The 16,256-nt window shown below is 54.5% G+C and overlaps 2 protein-coding genes across 2 annotated transcripts; one reads left to right on the top strand and one right to left on the bottom strand.

Annotated features, from left to right (window-relative positions):
- Positions 1-5,290: 5,290 nt before the first annotated feature.
- Positions 5,291-5,978, bottom strand: LOC116846721. The gene is made up of 2 exons (XM_032820927.1): positions 5,923-5,978; positions 5,291-5,738 (listed from the first exon to the last, which is right to left on the bottom strand). The coding sequence occupies exons 1-2, from the start codon at positions 5,976-5,978 to the stop codon at positions 5,291-5,293; spliced, it is 504 nt and encodes a 167-aa protein (XP_032676818.1).
- Positions 5,979-14,056: 8,078 nt separating this feature from the next.
- On the top strand, positions 14,057-15,497 carry LOC116846720. Its single transcript, XM_032820926.1, has 3 exons — positions 14,057-14,274; positions 14,440-15,301; positions 15,399-15,497. The coding sequence occupies exons 1-3, from the start codon at positions 14,057-14,059 to the stop codon at positions 15,495-15,497; spliced, it is 1,179 nt and encodes a 392-aa protein (XP_032676817.1).
- The last annotated feature ends 759 nt before the right edge of the window (positions 15,498-16,256 follow it).

Raw genomic sequence — 16,256 nt, 5'->3', positions numbered from 1 at the left:
GCGAGCAGAGAAATAGAGATGTTTAAGCGATTCGCAATGGCATTTGCGAATTAATTTAATTATTAATTTAATTAATTTAATTCGTGTGGTACCCATTTTCCCTCCTTTTGAATTTTTCCCATTGCATGTAGACGTTTGGAAACAGCCATCGGAGTAACATTTAATGCTGCAGACAATTCTTGAAGCGTTGAGTAAATCGCTGAAACCATACTTGGCATCGAGCTTAATTGCCGATGGAGCATAATTGCCATAAGCTTCGAAAAGCAATTTATGAGCTGCAGCTGCAGTTTTTTTCAAGTCAAAGTAATGAAGCAGCACATGTCGAAAAAACAACTTATCACGTTCCATATTTAATCAAAAGAAAAAATAGCACTGCTCGCTTAAATGAATCTCTTCGCACTGAATTTTATTGACAAATGTCTAACCTCTAAAATGCAGCCAGTTTCAGATGTCAAAATAAATTACACCTACAACTAACGTCATCTAACTGTGAGCCGCAGGAACTAAGTTTACCACCTAATACTTTGAATCTTAACAGTACTTTGCGTAAGTATATCATCACTTAGCAAAGTATTATATATTAGTATTTAAATATTGACAATGTTCTGCGTAAGTATTTTATCACTGGACGAAGTATTACATATCAATATTTAAGTATTGAAATCAATCATAAGGTAAGATTTGTAACATTAAATATTGAAATATTTGAGTACTAAAAGCTGTATTTGAATCACAGAATATTACTAAATACTGTACTTTTAATGCTGAAAATAAATAATTAATCAATGATTCTTAGTATGATATTTCTATAAGGGTAAACAACACTTTAACGGAGTCAGGACATGGATGGTACCGGTGGTATACCGCTTGGAATCGAAATTATCGCAGGAGGATTTACGAAAGTTTGGAATATGTTGACACCCTTCGATATCTAGTAGTTTATGAGACATGAGAAAATTAGGAATATATAAATATATTTTTCTAAACATTATGATTTTCTCATTTTTCACCTTCGCATAATATTCAATAATTCTCAGTATTTGATTACTATCAATATTTAACAGTGATTTTATTATTGGTATTCACCAGAAATTAAGTACTGGCCAAAAAATTACTGAATTACTGGTAATATTTAATCACTAATAATTTTTCAGTATTTCTTAGTATGATATTTCTATAAAGGCTTGTGTAAATCTGCCTAATAATAAGAACTGAAAGTTTTGTTTATTTAAATTTTCTATTTGCAAATCTAATACAGTTTGTGTACAAAATATCAAGCCACTTTGAAATGATTTTTTTCCCATCTCCGACTGCAATGCCTTCAACAATATCCATAAAATCTTTAAGGAATGTGATATTATCTTTGTAAATATCTTTATTATAATAGGAAATGCGAGCTTCTGATATTTATTGGTCATAATTTTGAACCATTTGTTCGGAGTTCGGGCGGCGCGAGGTTCGTGGAATTCTGTCGTCGTACTTTAATTTCGGAGTTGTGCGCCAGCCGGGTACATCTCGGCCCTAGTCATCGCGTCGCGAACCGCGTATAGTCTGCCGCTCTCGGAGACCCGCACTTCCGAATGATGATCGTGAATCGTCACAATAATCACGCAGTCGCTTGCCGTCCTGTGCGGTCGCGAACGCGGCGAAACGGCAGCAGGCAACGCGGGAAGGACGGCTACAATCTCGCGGGCGCGCTAATCTTAGCCCGATCTTAGTCGCGAGCTCGTACGGTTCGTCAAGGGCGGCGAAGAACCATCCCGATCTTTAGATACCCGGGTGCTGAACGATAGGCGGAGGGCGGCTCACCAATCTCCCTCGCAGTGATCACTCCCACTCTCGTCCTTGCTCTCTTAACGGGTATCTCGCCGGGCTGGGTCGCCGCTTGTTCGCTCGCTCGTTCCGGGGGATCGCGGTGTTCGCCGAAGGGCTCGCGTCGCTTGCTATCCGCACAGTGACGAATTTCCGGCGAGCGCGAGACTCCTTCGGCTTGCGATCTTAGCCGCCGATCGCCGCTAGGTCCTATTAGTCCTGCGGAAGTGTACGGCTCTAGCGCGGGCGCCTTACAAGGCCCGCGCGACACCGCCGAATTCTCTATTTCTTTGTCGACAGGATCCTGGGCCCGACGGCATCCTTGACTTGCGTGGTCGCACAGGTAGCTGCCGGAAGTTCTTGGTGTCCCAGGGTGTCCCCCGGGAGCTGGTCCTTAATGTCCAGCCCTTCCTGGCGACCCGCGGCAAGTTAGTCGGGGCCCCCGTCGCTTATGTTCGCAAGGGGTGGATCCTGCCCCGTTTGACTCGTCGCTCGCTCCAGGTCCGCCGTCTCCATGTCGATAGAGGTACCCTGTCGCACTCGCCGTACGCCGAACACACAAATAAAACAAAAATTACAAAACGCGCTATCTAGCACGCAAAGACGTGCGAGACCAAATTCTTCGCCGCCGCCCTTCCCGCGGGAGAAGGAGGTGCGAGCACAACTCTCCTCGTCTTCCAGTCTTGTATTAATTTGGTGCCGGCGAAACTGCCACGTCACAACATTTAAATATTTAACTTTTTTAGTTGTATCTTCCGTTCCTTTTTCTGTTGTAGTACGTTTTTTTAATAAATTAGGTGTTGCATGTAAACAAAGTAATATTCTGTCATCTTGTCGACTTTTCTCAAATTGTTTGTCGTCAAAGTGTACCTATAAAATTTATGTAATTGTTATTTATGTAATTAATTATTACAGCACATAATGTTTCACACACACAATTATAACTCATTAACTATAGCCCTTGCTAGCAATGTGTTTTTTCCGATTAACTAGAGCCATTCTTCGCGTCTTTCAATATTATTTTTTCCTGTTGGGAGACGAAATAATCGAAAGCCTTTCTCACTTCGATTTTTGCAACCGTCCACACAGCCCCATGAAGTTAGCCCCCAAATATTCGAAAAAATACAATTTCTACACCTAATTCGTTTGCTCATCGTTTGAACATGTTTGCACATCAAGAATTTTTGTTTGCACACCTCTAGTTTCAAAGTTATTGAAAAAACAATTTTGGGGGGGGCCAACTTCACACTAGTCCCGCAACATTCGAAAAAGTAAACTTTCTTTAGCTCAAACGATTGCACATCGTTTGCACATGTTTGCACATCAAGAATTTTCGTTTGCACACCTCTAGTTTCAAAGTTATTGAAAAAACAATTTTGGGAGGGCCAACTTCACACTAGTCCCCCAACATTCGAAAAAGTAAATTTTTATTAGCTCAAACGATTGCACATCGTTTGCACATCAAGAGTTTTCGTTTGCACACCTTTAGTTTAAAAGAAATTTAAAAAACAAATTTGGGGGAACTAACTTCACATTAGCCCCCCAAGTTGTTTAAACTTGACTCACAATGCATGTAATCGATAGATTTTCGTTTGCACATTTCGAAACAACTCGAATTTTCGTTTGCACACTTCTAGAAAAAAAGTTATTTAATATTGAATTTTGGGGAGGCTAACTTCTTGTCAAAACCTAGGTTAAAATTGCAGGAAAAAATTGTTTGACGCATGATATCGTTAGATTTTCGTTTGCACATTTCGAAACAACTCGAATTTTCGTTTGCACACTTCTAGAAAAAAAGTTATTTAATATTGAATTTTGGGGAGGCTAACTTCTTGTCAAAACCTAGGTTAAAATTGCAGGAAAAAATTGTTTGACGCATGATATCGTTAGATTTTCGTTTGCATATTTCAAAACAAGTTGAGTTTTCGTTTGCAAACCTCTACAAAAAAAGTTATTTAACATTGAAATTTGGGAGGGCTAACTTCACACTTGGCGAAACCTTTTTTTTTTTTTTTTGATAACTCAGGCAAAAATGCGTTAGGCATCCCCCGAAGACCCGGGGAGGTCTCCGGGGGTATGTGGGACTGCCCTCTCCCTATTAGAGTAATAGGGGGATGTATACCCACTAAAAACCCCTGAGTGTATCCTTCTCTGCGCAAGTAGGGCGATTCCCTGGCATCGCCTTTCGGCATTCTTCGGGGGACCGCCCTGCGCTAGCTTCGGCAAGCTCCTGTCCCGGTGGGAGGGGAAGAGATCGGCTGGGTAGAAGCCTCAGTCGGCATCCCACCCAACCTAAGGTGCCAAACCTGGCATTTGCGCGGCGAGAGGCGGACACAAGACCTCTCGCCGCAACCCTCCTGTTGGGTGTGGGGAGGTCGTGGGGTTGCCGACGGTAGATGTCCCCGTCTGCCGACGACCCTCCCGCCGGAGCCCACTCTATCATCCATTGAGGGCCGATTAAAGGGATGCCCCAGGGCGCGCCTCCGAAATCGGAGGACGCGTCCGAGCATCCCTCCCCCGCCCTTCCGTGGATGGGTGAGCTCCACACGCCTTGCCGGGGTCCAAGGGCCCCGGATTGGCCAATCCAGGCGGCGGGCAGCCAAGATGGCCGCCACGCCGAATGAGGGCGTTCTGTCAGAATGGATAGGTGGAGAAACCCCTCAGTTGAGGGGGTTCACCACCACCTTATATCTCAGGTGGGCGGAAGGGGGCCGCCACTTGCGACCTCGCCTCGCACCCCTCCGCTGCACCTCGTCCTCCTCTTCCCCCTCCGAATAGGAGGTGGAGGGGAGAGCGGTACTACCTCCGCTTCCCCCCTCCTAACTCTTTCGCCAGCCTCCTTCCGCCCCATGACAGAGAAGCAGAAGGAGACCACCGCCTCCCACGCCTTTTTGCTCCCAACTATAGCTTGGACTACGGCCGGGAGCGAGAGATCCCTGCCCACCACTGCGATCAGGACATTGCGCTCGGCAACCCACGCCTGGCATTCAGCATATGCTGCGCGGTGTCCCGATCGGCCGCACAGTGATGGCAGTGCGCCGTACGCTTTTTCCTTATTCGACACAGGTACTCACCGAAGCAGCTGTGCCCGGTGAGCACCTGTGTCAGGTGGAAGCTTAACCCGCCGTAGCCCCTGTCCACCCATTCGAGGAGACAGGGGCGAATAGCCTTGATGGTCCGCCTGCCCGGCACGATGGGCCCCCCGAGTTGCCTCTTTCAGCGCCGGAGGGCCCTACCCCGAGCCAGGGCTCGGATCCGCCCTATAGTCCTGGCCGACATATCTTCCCCTTCTTCGCGGAGCCTCCTTAGACGGGTGTACGTGTCAGCGTACATCCTAGCAAGGAGGTCCGCAGGGATCATGCCGGCCAGGACCGTGACGGCCGCATGCGACACGGTCCGATAAGCGCGGGTGAGACGATTGGCCATGACGCGCTGGGTGCTATTGACTAGCACCCTGATACGTCGATTGGCCCCCATCTCACCCGCCCACACCGGGGCCCCGTATAGGGCCATGGAGTGGACCGTGTTGGCATACAGCCGTCCGTGGACCACCGAAATTGGGCAGGAGGCAGGCCAGCGCGCCAGCCATCCTGCCCATCTTGGGGCTAAGTCGTTCGAAGTGTTCGACAAAGCCCCAAGTTCCATCCAAGGTGAGGCCCAAGGATTTCAGCATGGGCCCCATTTCCACGCCGGTATCTGCCACCATGATGTGGGCCTGTGGGGGCGGCTTCACAGACCGAGCGTGCAGGAATAACGCTTCGGTCTTATTGGGAGCCACCCTCAGGCCCAGCGCCCGGATAGAGCGTACGACGCATTCGACGGTCACGTTAGCCAGGGCCGTCGCTTCCCCCCAGTCGGTGACCCCGGACAGCACTAACGTGTCGTCCGCATAGCAGACGACTGTGCTGCCCGGGGGAATGGCTGTCCTAAGGACGCGGTCCCACAACGCATGCGAGGTCCCACAACAGGGGCCCAAGAACAGACCCCTGCGGGACCCCACACCGCATGTCCCTTCCGCATTGGGAGGGAGTTGAAGGTATTCGTTATGTCTAACGATGTTGCCACAACTACCCTCCCCTCTTCCACCTCCATTTCCGCAAAGGCCCTCACACGGAGAATTGCGTCCACCGTGAAGTGGCCCACGCGGAAGCAGTACTGGGCGTCATTTAGGTCCGGACCCTCCCGGGAGAGGTGCCGGATGAGGCGGGTCACCACGATTCTTTCAAAAAATTTACCCACCTCGTCCAATTGGCAGACAGGCCTATATGCGGAAGGGGCATCTGAGGGCCGGCCCACCTTGGGTATTAGGAGCAGCCCTGCCCTTTTCCACCGACCGGGGAAAGTGCCCGTCCTGAGGCACCTAGTAAAGAGGCGCCTCAGGCGGGCCAGGACATCGGCAGAGGATTCGCCAAGTATGAAGTTAACCCTCCTAAATTTCAATGTAAAATAACATTCTTTCTAGAGGTGTGCAAACGAAAACTCGACTTATTTTGAAATGTGTAAACGAAAATCTAACGACATCATGCGTCAGAAAATTTTTTTCCTGCAATTTTAACCTAGGTTTTCCCAAGTGTGAAGTTAGCCTCTCAAATTTCAATGTTAAATAACTTTTTTTCTAGAGGTTTGCAAACGAAAACTCGACTTGTTTCGAAATGTTCAAACGAAAATCTAACGATATGCGTCAGAAAATTGTTTCCTGCAAATTTAACCTAGGTTTCGCCAAGTGTGAAGTTAGCCCCCCAAATTTCAATGTAAATAACTTTTTTTCTAGAGGTGTGCAAACGAAAACTCGACTTGTTTCGAAATGTGCAATCGAAAATCTAACGATATCATGCGTCAGATAATTTTTTTATTGCAATTTTAACCTAGGTTTTGACAAGTGTGAAGTTAGCCCACCCAAAATTCAATGTTAAATAACTTTTTTTCTAAAGGTGTGCAAACGAAAAATCGACTTGTTTTAAAATGTGCAAACAAAAATCTATTGATATCATGCGTCAGAAAATTTTTTCCTGCAATTTTAACCTAGGTTTTGACAAGTGTGAAGTTAGCCCCCCCAAAATTCAATGTTAAATAACTTTTTTTCTAAAGGTGTGCAAACGAAAAATCGACTTGTTTTAAAATGTGCAAACAAAAATCTATTGATATCATGCGTCAGAAAATTTTTTCCTGCAATTTTAACCTAGGTTTCGCCAAATGTTATAGGTGGGGCCCACGATGAAATATCTGGGCCTCATCATAGATGGCACCTGGGGGTTCGCGCCACACTTCGAGGCCTTAACCGCCAGATTGAACAGGGCGGCCAACGCCTTAGGTAGCCTCCTGCCCGACATCGGCGGTCCTAACACGAAGGTTTGGCGGCTCTATGTGAGCACGGTCCACTTAATGGGGCCCTTTATGGGGCGCCAGTGTGGGCCGGCGAGGCGGTGGCGAACCGGCGCATCAAAAGGTTGATGCATCGGTCGCAACGCTGGATGGCCATTTGCCTCGCCAGGGCTTACAGGACCGTGTCTCACGCGGCCGCCACGGCTCTCGCGGGAGTGATGCCTGCGGAGCTCTTGGCGCAAACGTACATGCGCATCAAAGAGCTGCGCAGCTCCGGGGAAGGAATCTCCGCGAGAGCCATAAACCTCGCGAAGAAGCAGGCCCGGCAGCGGGCTGTCCTACGCTGGAAACTCCAGCTGGACGACCCGCGGACACCGGGCCGACGGACCGTCGATGCCATCGGACCCTGTCTGCAAGATTGGCTAGACAGGGCCCACGGCGGGCTGACATTCCGATTGACGCAAGTGCTCACCGGACATGGTTGTTTCGGGGTATACCTGCGATCAATCGGAAAGGAGCGCACGGCGGCCTGCCACCACTGCGCGGCCGACCAGGACTCGGCGCAGCACACGCTGAAATTCTGTCCGGCGTGGGCAGACCAGCGCCGAGTCCTGACCGAGGTGGTGGGGGCGCACCTCTCGCTCTCGAGCATAGTTCGCGCAATGCTCAAGAGCGAGAGAAAGTGAACGGCGGTCTCCTCCTTTTGCAAAGATGTAATGTTGCGGAAGGAGGAGACAGAAAAATCAGGAGGGGAAGGTTGCCCCTCCCAATAGCGAGGAGTAGGATAAGGATGGGGACGGAGGGAGCAGCCGTCTAGGAGAAGGCGGAGACGATTCGGGAGACGGATCGGCCCTCCCTCCGTCCCTGCACATAGGAAAGGCATCGGCTGATACCCAGTCGGGAAAATGGGTTGCCCGCCTCCAGGAGGAGGCGCCCCTCCCCCCCCCCCATTGATGATGGGGTGTCAGCGGAGCAGATTGAACAGCGGACAATATCCCGCTAGATCGGGATGGGTCCCCAGTCCGGGTCGGGATTAACCGTTTGGGAATCCCGCTCCGGGCACCTTGAAACGGAGCAGAGGGAGGGGGGGCGTTTCTTCTTCTTTTTTGCTCTCCCCCACTGAGGAATGTCAGGGTAATTGGTAGGTCGGGGAGGCGACGCGTCACTGTATCGGTGCGCGACGTCCGCCCCCCCCCCTCCGAACGAGATGGGTCCTCGGTCCAGGGCGGGAATATTTCTCCCGCCCCGGGCGACGCGATGAATATCCACTCTTCCCCACAGAATAATGGGCCTATAGGGCCGGCGCACAAAGTTACCGTGCGCCGGCCCGGGGGCCACGAGGGGGTCGAGACCCGGGCAGGGACCCGGGCCCCGGCAACAACCCCCCCCCCCTCGTAGGGCGGTGCGGAGGTGGGAAAGCGGATTGCCCTCCTCCTCAATCAAGGGACGGACCGGGGGAACATCTGCTTCCGGTCAGGCTGAAAATTTGTCGCGGTGGAGACACCGCGGAAAAATGCTGCTGGCGATGCCCGCGATGTCCCCACATAACCGTCCGGAAAGGATCGCGGCAGGGGTTTTAGTGGGTAGGCCTCCTCTCTCTCTTAGAGGGGGAGAGTCCCACACTACTCCCGAGGATTCCCTGACCCTCTGGGGTGTGCGTAACGCATTTCCCCTGACTCACTAAAAAAAAAAGATTTCGCCAAATGTGAAGTAAGCCCCCCCAAAATTTAATGTTAAATAACTTTTTTTCTAGAAGTGTGTAAACAAAAACTCGAATTATTTCGGAATGTGCAAACGAAAATCTAACGATATCATCCGTCAGAAAATTTTTTCCTGCAATTTTAACCTAGGTTTCGCCAAGTCTTTTGCCAACAAAATAGTAGCGGAGAAAGAGGGAGAGGAGGAGGGAGAGGCTTTTGCCTTGTTAATGAGAGGGCGCAATGTGCCCATTGCCGAGCCGACCATCAGCTCGGAGAGGAGGGCTCCTGTGGCTGAGGCCACAGAGAGTATAGTTGGGGCCAATAGCGGCCGCACTATGGGAAGAACACTTTGGTGTGCTTAACTGCCCCAAAAGTGTGGGGGACTCTACTGGGCCACCACCAGCTCAGACGTTCCCCCATATAAAGGACGCTCACATCCGTGGCGTCGCTCCACTGAGGTTGCGCGGGGGAGTAGAGTCTGAGGAGGACTCGAATAACAAGAGGGGAGGTGGTGAGCCTTCAACGTCCACCGGGGTAACTGCGTCGGGTCGGCCTGGCCTGCCGAAAGACAGGTCTGACAACCGGAACAAGGCGAAGAAGAGGAAAATCAGCCATTCTTTCCCTACCTCGTCCCCTGAGCACGAAATCGAGGTGATGGACGAGTCCTCGAAGACTCCGATTCGGAATGCGGGGACGAGGAGACGAGGAAGTAAATCAGGACAAGGAAAAAGGATAGAAGGGGACGCCCTCTGAAGAACCCGTCCCACGAGAGGTGTTTTACGGCGAAGGCCTTGAGGGCCAAGAAGGCACTTAAGAAGGAGAAGAGGCAGGAAGAAGATGAAGACCGAGCCCTGGATCCCTCCACGGAGCTGAGATATACTCCGAAGGTGAGGGAGGCCCGCTTCAAGGAGGAGGAACTCTTACAAAAGTTTAAGAAGTTCTCCGCGACGGGCTTAGGCGCCGTAATCACCGAACAGGTGAATGAGCTGCGGAAAGTAGCCCAAGGCTGCTCTAATTTAAAGAGCACCACAGTGAGTGAGCTGTAGCGCACCTCGGCGCAGATTTCGGCGGCAGCAGCGGCCATAGAAGGAGAAGGGCATACTAGGTGGCGGCGGGACGTCGTGCGTTCGAGATCTGCGTATCTTTTTCGTTCCAGAAAGAGAAAAACATCGAAAGCGCCGAGACTCGAACCCGGGTCTTTCGCTTGCCAGGCGATTGCTCTAAACCCCTGAGCTACCTGACGCTCCACGCTCACGACACTCCTCTTCCTAGATAACGCTCAGAGATGCCGTTCGGAAGCGACATCTCTGGCGCGATCCCGAGCGCACGGCGACTACAGAGAGAAACAATGTTACTGTACCAAATGGTACAGCTGTCAGTCTCTCAAAGTCAAAGGTTGCTATCCTTTAAGATCTGCTGTCCATGTATGCCCGTCTCCACCGTTGCCCCTCCTCATCCGGTGCAAATAATACAAATAAGCCCCGGGGTCGACACTCAACATGCGCGCGTATCAGAGCGAACAGGTGGTTGCGGCGCTGGAATGGGAGGACCTCAGGGAGGAGGTCCGCCAATTAAGTGGGGACTTGGCCCACTTCAGGGCCGAGAATGGGAGCTTTAAGGCCGAAAATGAGGGCCTTAAAGCTCAGATCAAAAAGTTGAAGAAGGAGAAAGCCGCCGCGGAGCGGGCTTCAAGTCCTCAGCCCCCGTCCCGACCGAAGAGGTCGACGACGCGGCCGGCTATAGTGGAGGAGACGGAATCAGAAGGGGAGGGTGCTCGGGGGACGTTTATAGTCCTCCCGGATCCCCCCCCTGATCCGGCCTGCCGCCCACAGCCCGGGGAGATCATCCCTCCAATGGTTAGGCCTCCGCTCAAAAGGGTCTCGTCGGTCATCGAGCCCCCGAGCGTAGCGGAATCGGCCACTGCAGGTCTGACTGAGGGGGGGCTGGAGGCGAGTCTGGAGGATATGCTCCCCAGGCTCCTGGCGCGAATGGGCCTCCATCCTCCCGCGCTTCTGACTTCGGGTCCTTCCGAAACCGCGAGAGGAGGCGGGGAAGGAGGGGACCCAACCATGGAGGTGGAGACGGAGAAGCGACAACGCCTCTCCTCTTTTTCTAAAAGCCGTTAGAAGGGGAAGACGGGACCCACCCGGACCACGAGAGGGGTCTCCCGCAAGGGCGGCCAGAAGGCCCAAAAGAAGAATCAAAAGAAGAAAAGGAAAGGGAAAAAGGGGAGGGAGGAAACTGAGCCCCAGACCTTTCCAACCCTGGGTACTCCCCGAGAAGAGGGCCAGAAAAAAGCCCATACGTGCCCCACGGGTCATCGGGGGGGCCCTGTTGGCCGGAAAGAAGAATCAAAGGGAGGGGTCGCTGCTCCCACTCAAGCCGTAGAGTGGGGAAACGGCATCGGTTCGCTCCTCCTTCCAGCCGCCCTCGATTGAAGGCTGGAACAAGATGGTGGGAAAAAGGGCGGGGCAAAAGCCGCAACCGACCCCTCCGCAGCCGACCTCGAAGGGGGGAAACCCTCCCCTCCTGGCGACAGCCTTCCAAGGGGAAGAAGGAGGGAGGTAACCAGCCTCCCCCGGATTCCTCGAATAGGGCTGGAGGCAACCAATCTTCCCGGGATCCCGCCGGGAAGACGGGTGGGAAAGGCGTGCCGCGCCTGAAGGCGCCAACGTCCGCGGCGGTGTGCACCTGCCCGGAGGGAAAGTATGGCGAGGTGATGCGCGCTGCCAGAAGCAGGATCCCTATCTCCGAACTGGGGATCAATAACCTCAGGTGTAGGAGAGCCATTACTGGGGCTCTTCTACTTGAGATCCCCAGCCCGGAGGGGGACAAACTGGCCAACATTCTGGCCTAGGCTCAGGGAAACCCTTGGGGATTTGAAGGGGTTCTGAATTGACCGTCCCTCTAAGAAGGCAGAGATCCGCCTCCATAACCTGGGGGATTCTATCACGGCCACCGAAATAGCTGCGGCTTTGGCAAACATTTCGGGGGGTGATCCCTCTGAGGTCAGGGAGGGGGGGACTAAGAGAGCCCCTAATGGACTTGCCACCGCCTGGATACAGTGCCCCGGCTCCGTGGCCAGAAAGGTTGCGGAGGCGGGCCGTATCCGTGTTGGCTGGAACATGGCCCCGGTTGAGGTGCAGGCGACGAGTCCTTTGCAATGCTTCCGATGTCTGAAAGAGGGGCACGTTCACCGGCACTGCCGCGGTAACGTCAACCGCTCCGGCGTCTGCTACCGCTGCGGCGGCCCGGGTTATCGAGCCGCGGAGTGCACCGGTCGCCTGGTGTGCCTGGTGTGCTCCACGGCGGAGGAGGAGGTATTCCACAGGCTGGGAGGGGAGGCGTGCATGGCCTCCCAGAAGAAAAAAAAGGGGAAAGGGAAAAATAAAGGGGCGAGGAAGGCCCGAACCTCGCCTCTCTCCCTCCGCCCCCTAGGAAGGAGGTCAGCAGCGGTCCCCGGTGCGCCGAGAACCGGTTGCTGGACCTCCTGGGGTGGGCCAGAGAGCCCAGGAGGCTCCGAAGACGGAAGGCCTACTCATCTGCACCTGAGGACCCAGAGGCCCTCACTGAGGTGCAGATGGAGGAGACTTCCCCGGAAATGGTGAGAGGAGGAGGATCGGGGACGGACATTGCCCCCGATATAACAGGGGTGGTCGGCCTGGAGGAGGCGAACCTGTCGCCAACCAATGGCGACAAAACTCCTCCAGGCCAATTTAGGCCACACTAGGATTGCCCAGAACCTGTTCCTGCATTCGCTCGCCGAACGCGGGGCAGGCCTGGGTGTGGCGTCCGAGCTTTACCGGATCCCAGCTGACAACTCACGTTGGTTCGGAGTTCCGGGGGGCTCGGTCGCCATATACTGGAGGAGCTGCCAGAAATCTCCCCGGCCGGTGCTAGTTGAGGCCGAGTAGTTCCTGGTGGCGGTGAGATGGAGGGACCTGGTCGTGGTCATTCTACGCTCCCCCAAGATGGATAAGAGCCGACTACGAGGCGCACCTAGACCGGGTGTCGGGGGTAATCAGAAGATGCGCTCCTCACCCGGTTGTGGTAGCTGGGGACTTTAACGCCAAATCCTCGTCGTGGGGTTCCCCGGCCACAAGTGTCCGTGGTCGGTTCACCGAGTGCTGGGCGGCGTCGACGGGCCTTCGTCTTCTGAACGAAGGCTCGGTGAGCACCTGCGTGCGCTCGCAGAGTGAATCCATTATTGACCTCACCTGGGTGAATGGCCCTGCGGCGCGCGCGGTGAGATTTGGAAGGTGGTGAAGGGGACGGACACTGGTTTCGACCACCTTTACATAGAGGTGGTCCTCTCCGTCATTCCCCCCGAGGTGCTCAGGCGCCGCCGGGAAAGGGAGCGGGAGCGGCCGGGTAGATGGGCCCTCCGAAAGCTGGATAAAGACGCCCTTCGGACGTCTATAATTGCGACCGAATGATCGCGAAGGGAGGATTTTTTTCCCCTGCTGGAGCAGGATAAAATGGAGGAGGAGGCGGAAGGACTCGGGGAGAATATGGAAAGAGCATGTAACGCCTCCATGCCCCTAATCCGCCCCCACGTTCTTCCGGTCCGCGTACTGGTGGATGGAGGAAATAGCCGATCTCAGGCGCTCCTCTGTCCAGGCCAGACGCCGTATGCAGCGGACCAAAAGGGCAGGGGATGTCGCCGAGGCGACCGAAGCGCGTAGGGCCTTCCGAACCGCACGGAAGGCTCTGCGCGTCGCAATTGTGAAGGCCACACCAGGTCCTGGGAAGAAATGCTCAGGTCCCTGGACAAGGATTCATGGAGGCGCCCGTACAGGCTAATCTTGCGCAGACTAAAACTCTGAGCGCCTCCGGTCACTGAAAGTATGGAACCTTCATTTCTCAATAAGGTGGTGGGGACCCTCTTCCCTGATGAGGAGCCGCCGCCCTTCCCGTATGAGGTCCCCCGCCGGATTGGAATGAGGAGTGGGAAGTGTCTGAAGAAGAGCTGACCCGGTCGGCCCGCTGGCTCGGTGGGGCTAAAAATGCTCCCGGGCCTAGCGTGGGCCCTGGTCTTGGCCGATGTCGGGGCCCGCCTGAAGCGCCTCTTTACTGTGTGCCTCAGGACGGGCACTTTTCCCGATCGGTGGAAATGGGCGGGGTTAGTTCTTATAACCAAGGTGGGCCGGCCCCCAGATGCCCCTTCAGCATATAGGTCTGTCTGCCTATTGGACGAGGTGGGTAAATTCTTTGAAAGAATTATGGCCCGCCTCGTCTGGCATCTCTCCCGGAAAGGTCCGGACATAAATGATGCCCAGCACGGCTTCAGCGTGGGCCGCTCCACGGTGGACGCAATCCTCCGTCTAGGGGCCTTCGCGGAAGCGGAGATGGAAGAGGAGAGGGTAGTTGTGGCAACATCGTTAGACATAACGAATGCCTTCAATTCCCTCCCGTGGGACCGGGTGGAGAAGGCGATGCGGTATCATCGCTTCCTCCTCTATCTGGTTCACATTGTTCGGATTTACTTCCGGAAGAGGACCCTGGAGTTCTTCGACCGCGATGGACTCCAATGCGGAAGGGGCATACGGTGTGGGGTCCCGTAGGGGTCTGCTCTTGGGCCCTTGTTGTGGGACCGCGTCCTTAGGACAGCCCTTCCCCCGGGCAGCACAGTCGTCTGCTATGCGGACGACACGTTAGTGCTGTCCGGGGGCACCGACTGGGGGGAAGCGACGGCACTAGCCAACGTGGCCGTCGAATGCGTCGTACGCTCTATCCGGGCGCTGGGCCTGAGGGTGGCACCCAATAAGACAGAAGCGTTGTTCTTGCACGGTCGGTTTGAGGGGCCACCCCCACAGGCCCACATCATGGTGGCAGATACCCGCATGAAAGTGGGGTCCATGCTAAAATCCCCGAGCCTCACCTTGGATGGAACTTCGGGCTTTGTCGAACACTTCAAACGACTTAGCTTCAAGCTGGGCAGGATAGCGGGCGCGCTGGCCTACCTTCTGCCCAATTTCGGTGGTCCACGGACATTGGTGAGACGGCTGTATGCCATCACGGTCCACTCCATGGCCCTATACGGGGCTCCGGTGTGGGCGGGTGAGATGGGGGCCAATCGACGCATCAAGACGCTAGTCAATAGCGCTCAGCGCGTCATGGCCAACCGTCTCACTCGCGCTTATCGGATCGTGTCGCATGCAGCTGTCACGGTCCTGGCCGGCATGATCCCTGCGGACCTCCTTGCTAGGGTATACGCTGACACGTACACCCGCCTAAGGAGGCTCCGCCAAAAAGGGGAAGATATGTCGGCCGGCACCATAGGGCGGATCCGAGCCCTGGCTCGGCGTAGGGCCTTCCGGTACTGGAAGAGGCAACTTGGGGGGGCCCAACGTGCCGGGCAAGCGGACCATCGAGGCCATCCGCCCCTGTCTCCTCGAATGGGCGGACAGGGGCCACGGCGAGTTAAGCTTCCACCTGACAGGTGCTCACCGGGCACGGCTGCTTCGGTGAGTACCTATGTCAAATAGGGAAGAGCGTACGGCGCACTGCCACCACTTTGCGGCCGATCGGGACACCGCGCACCATAACCTGGCTGAATGCCAGGCGTGGGCTGCCGAGCGCGATGTCCTGATCGCAGTGGCGGGCAGGGACCTCTCGCTCCTCGCCGTAGTCCCAGCTATGGTTGAGAGCAAAGAGGCGTGAGAGGCGGTGGTCTCCTTCTGCTCCTCTGTTATGGAGCGGATGGAGACCTCCGAAAGGGTCAGGAGAAGGAGGCGGAGGTGGTACCGCTCCTCACTCCACCTCCTCTTGTGAGGGGGAAGAGGAGGACGAGGTGCAGCGGAGGGGTGCGAGGCGAGGTCGCAGGTGGCAGCCTCCTCCCGCCCACTTGAGATATAGGGTGGTGGGGAACCCCCTCAACTGAGGGGTTTCCCCACCCATCCTTTCTGACAGAACGCCCTCACTCGGTGCTGCGGCCATCTTGGCTGCCCGCCACCAGGACGGGCCAATCAGGGGCCCTTGGACCCCGGCAAGGCGAGTGGAGCTCACCCACCCACGGAGGGGCGGGGGAGGGATGCTCGGACGCGTCCTCCGATCTCGGTGGCGCGCTCTAGGACGTCCCTTCAACCGGTCCTCAATGGGTGATAGAGTGGGCTCCGGGGGGAGGGGGTCACCGGCAGACGGGGACATCTGCCGTTCGCAACCCCACTACCGCCCCACACCCAACGGGAGGAATGCGGCGAGAGGTCTTGTGTCCGCCTCTCGCCGCGCAAATGCCAGGTCTGGCACCTTAGGTGGGGTGCGATGCCGACTGGGGCTTCTACGCAGCCGATCTCTTCCCCCTCCACCGGGACAAGAGCTTCCCGAAGCTAGCACAGGGCGGCCCCCCGAAGAATGCCGAAAGGCAATGCCAGTGGTCGCCCTACTTGCGCAGAAGACACACTCAGGGGTTTTTAGTGGGTA

This window comes from Odontomachus brunneus, unplaced genomic scaffold (assembly GCF_010583005.1).
Source record: "Odontomachus brunneus isolate Ranch 3 - 2012 unplaced genomic scaffold, Obru_v1 Obru_scaffold_067, whole genome shotgun sequence".
In the NCBI taxonomy this organism is placed as follows: domain Eukaryota; kingdom Metazoa; phylum Arthropoda; class Insecta; order Hymenoptera; family Formicidae; genus Odontomachus; species Odontomachus brunneus.
Note: the sequence above shows the minus strand (reverse complement) of the source record. Positions and strands in the feature narration are given on the sequence as shown.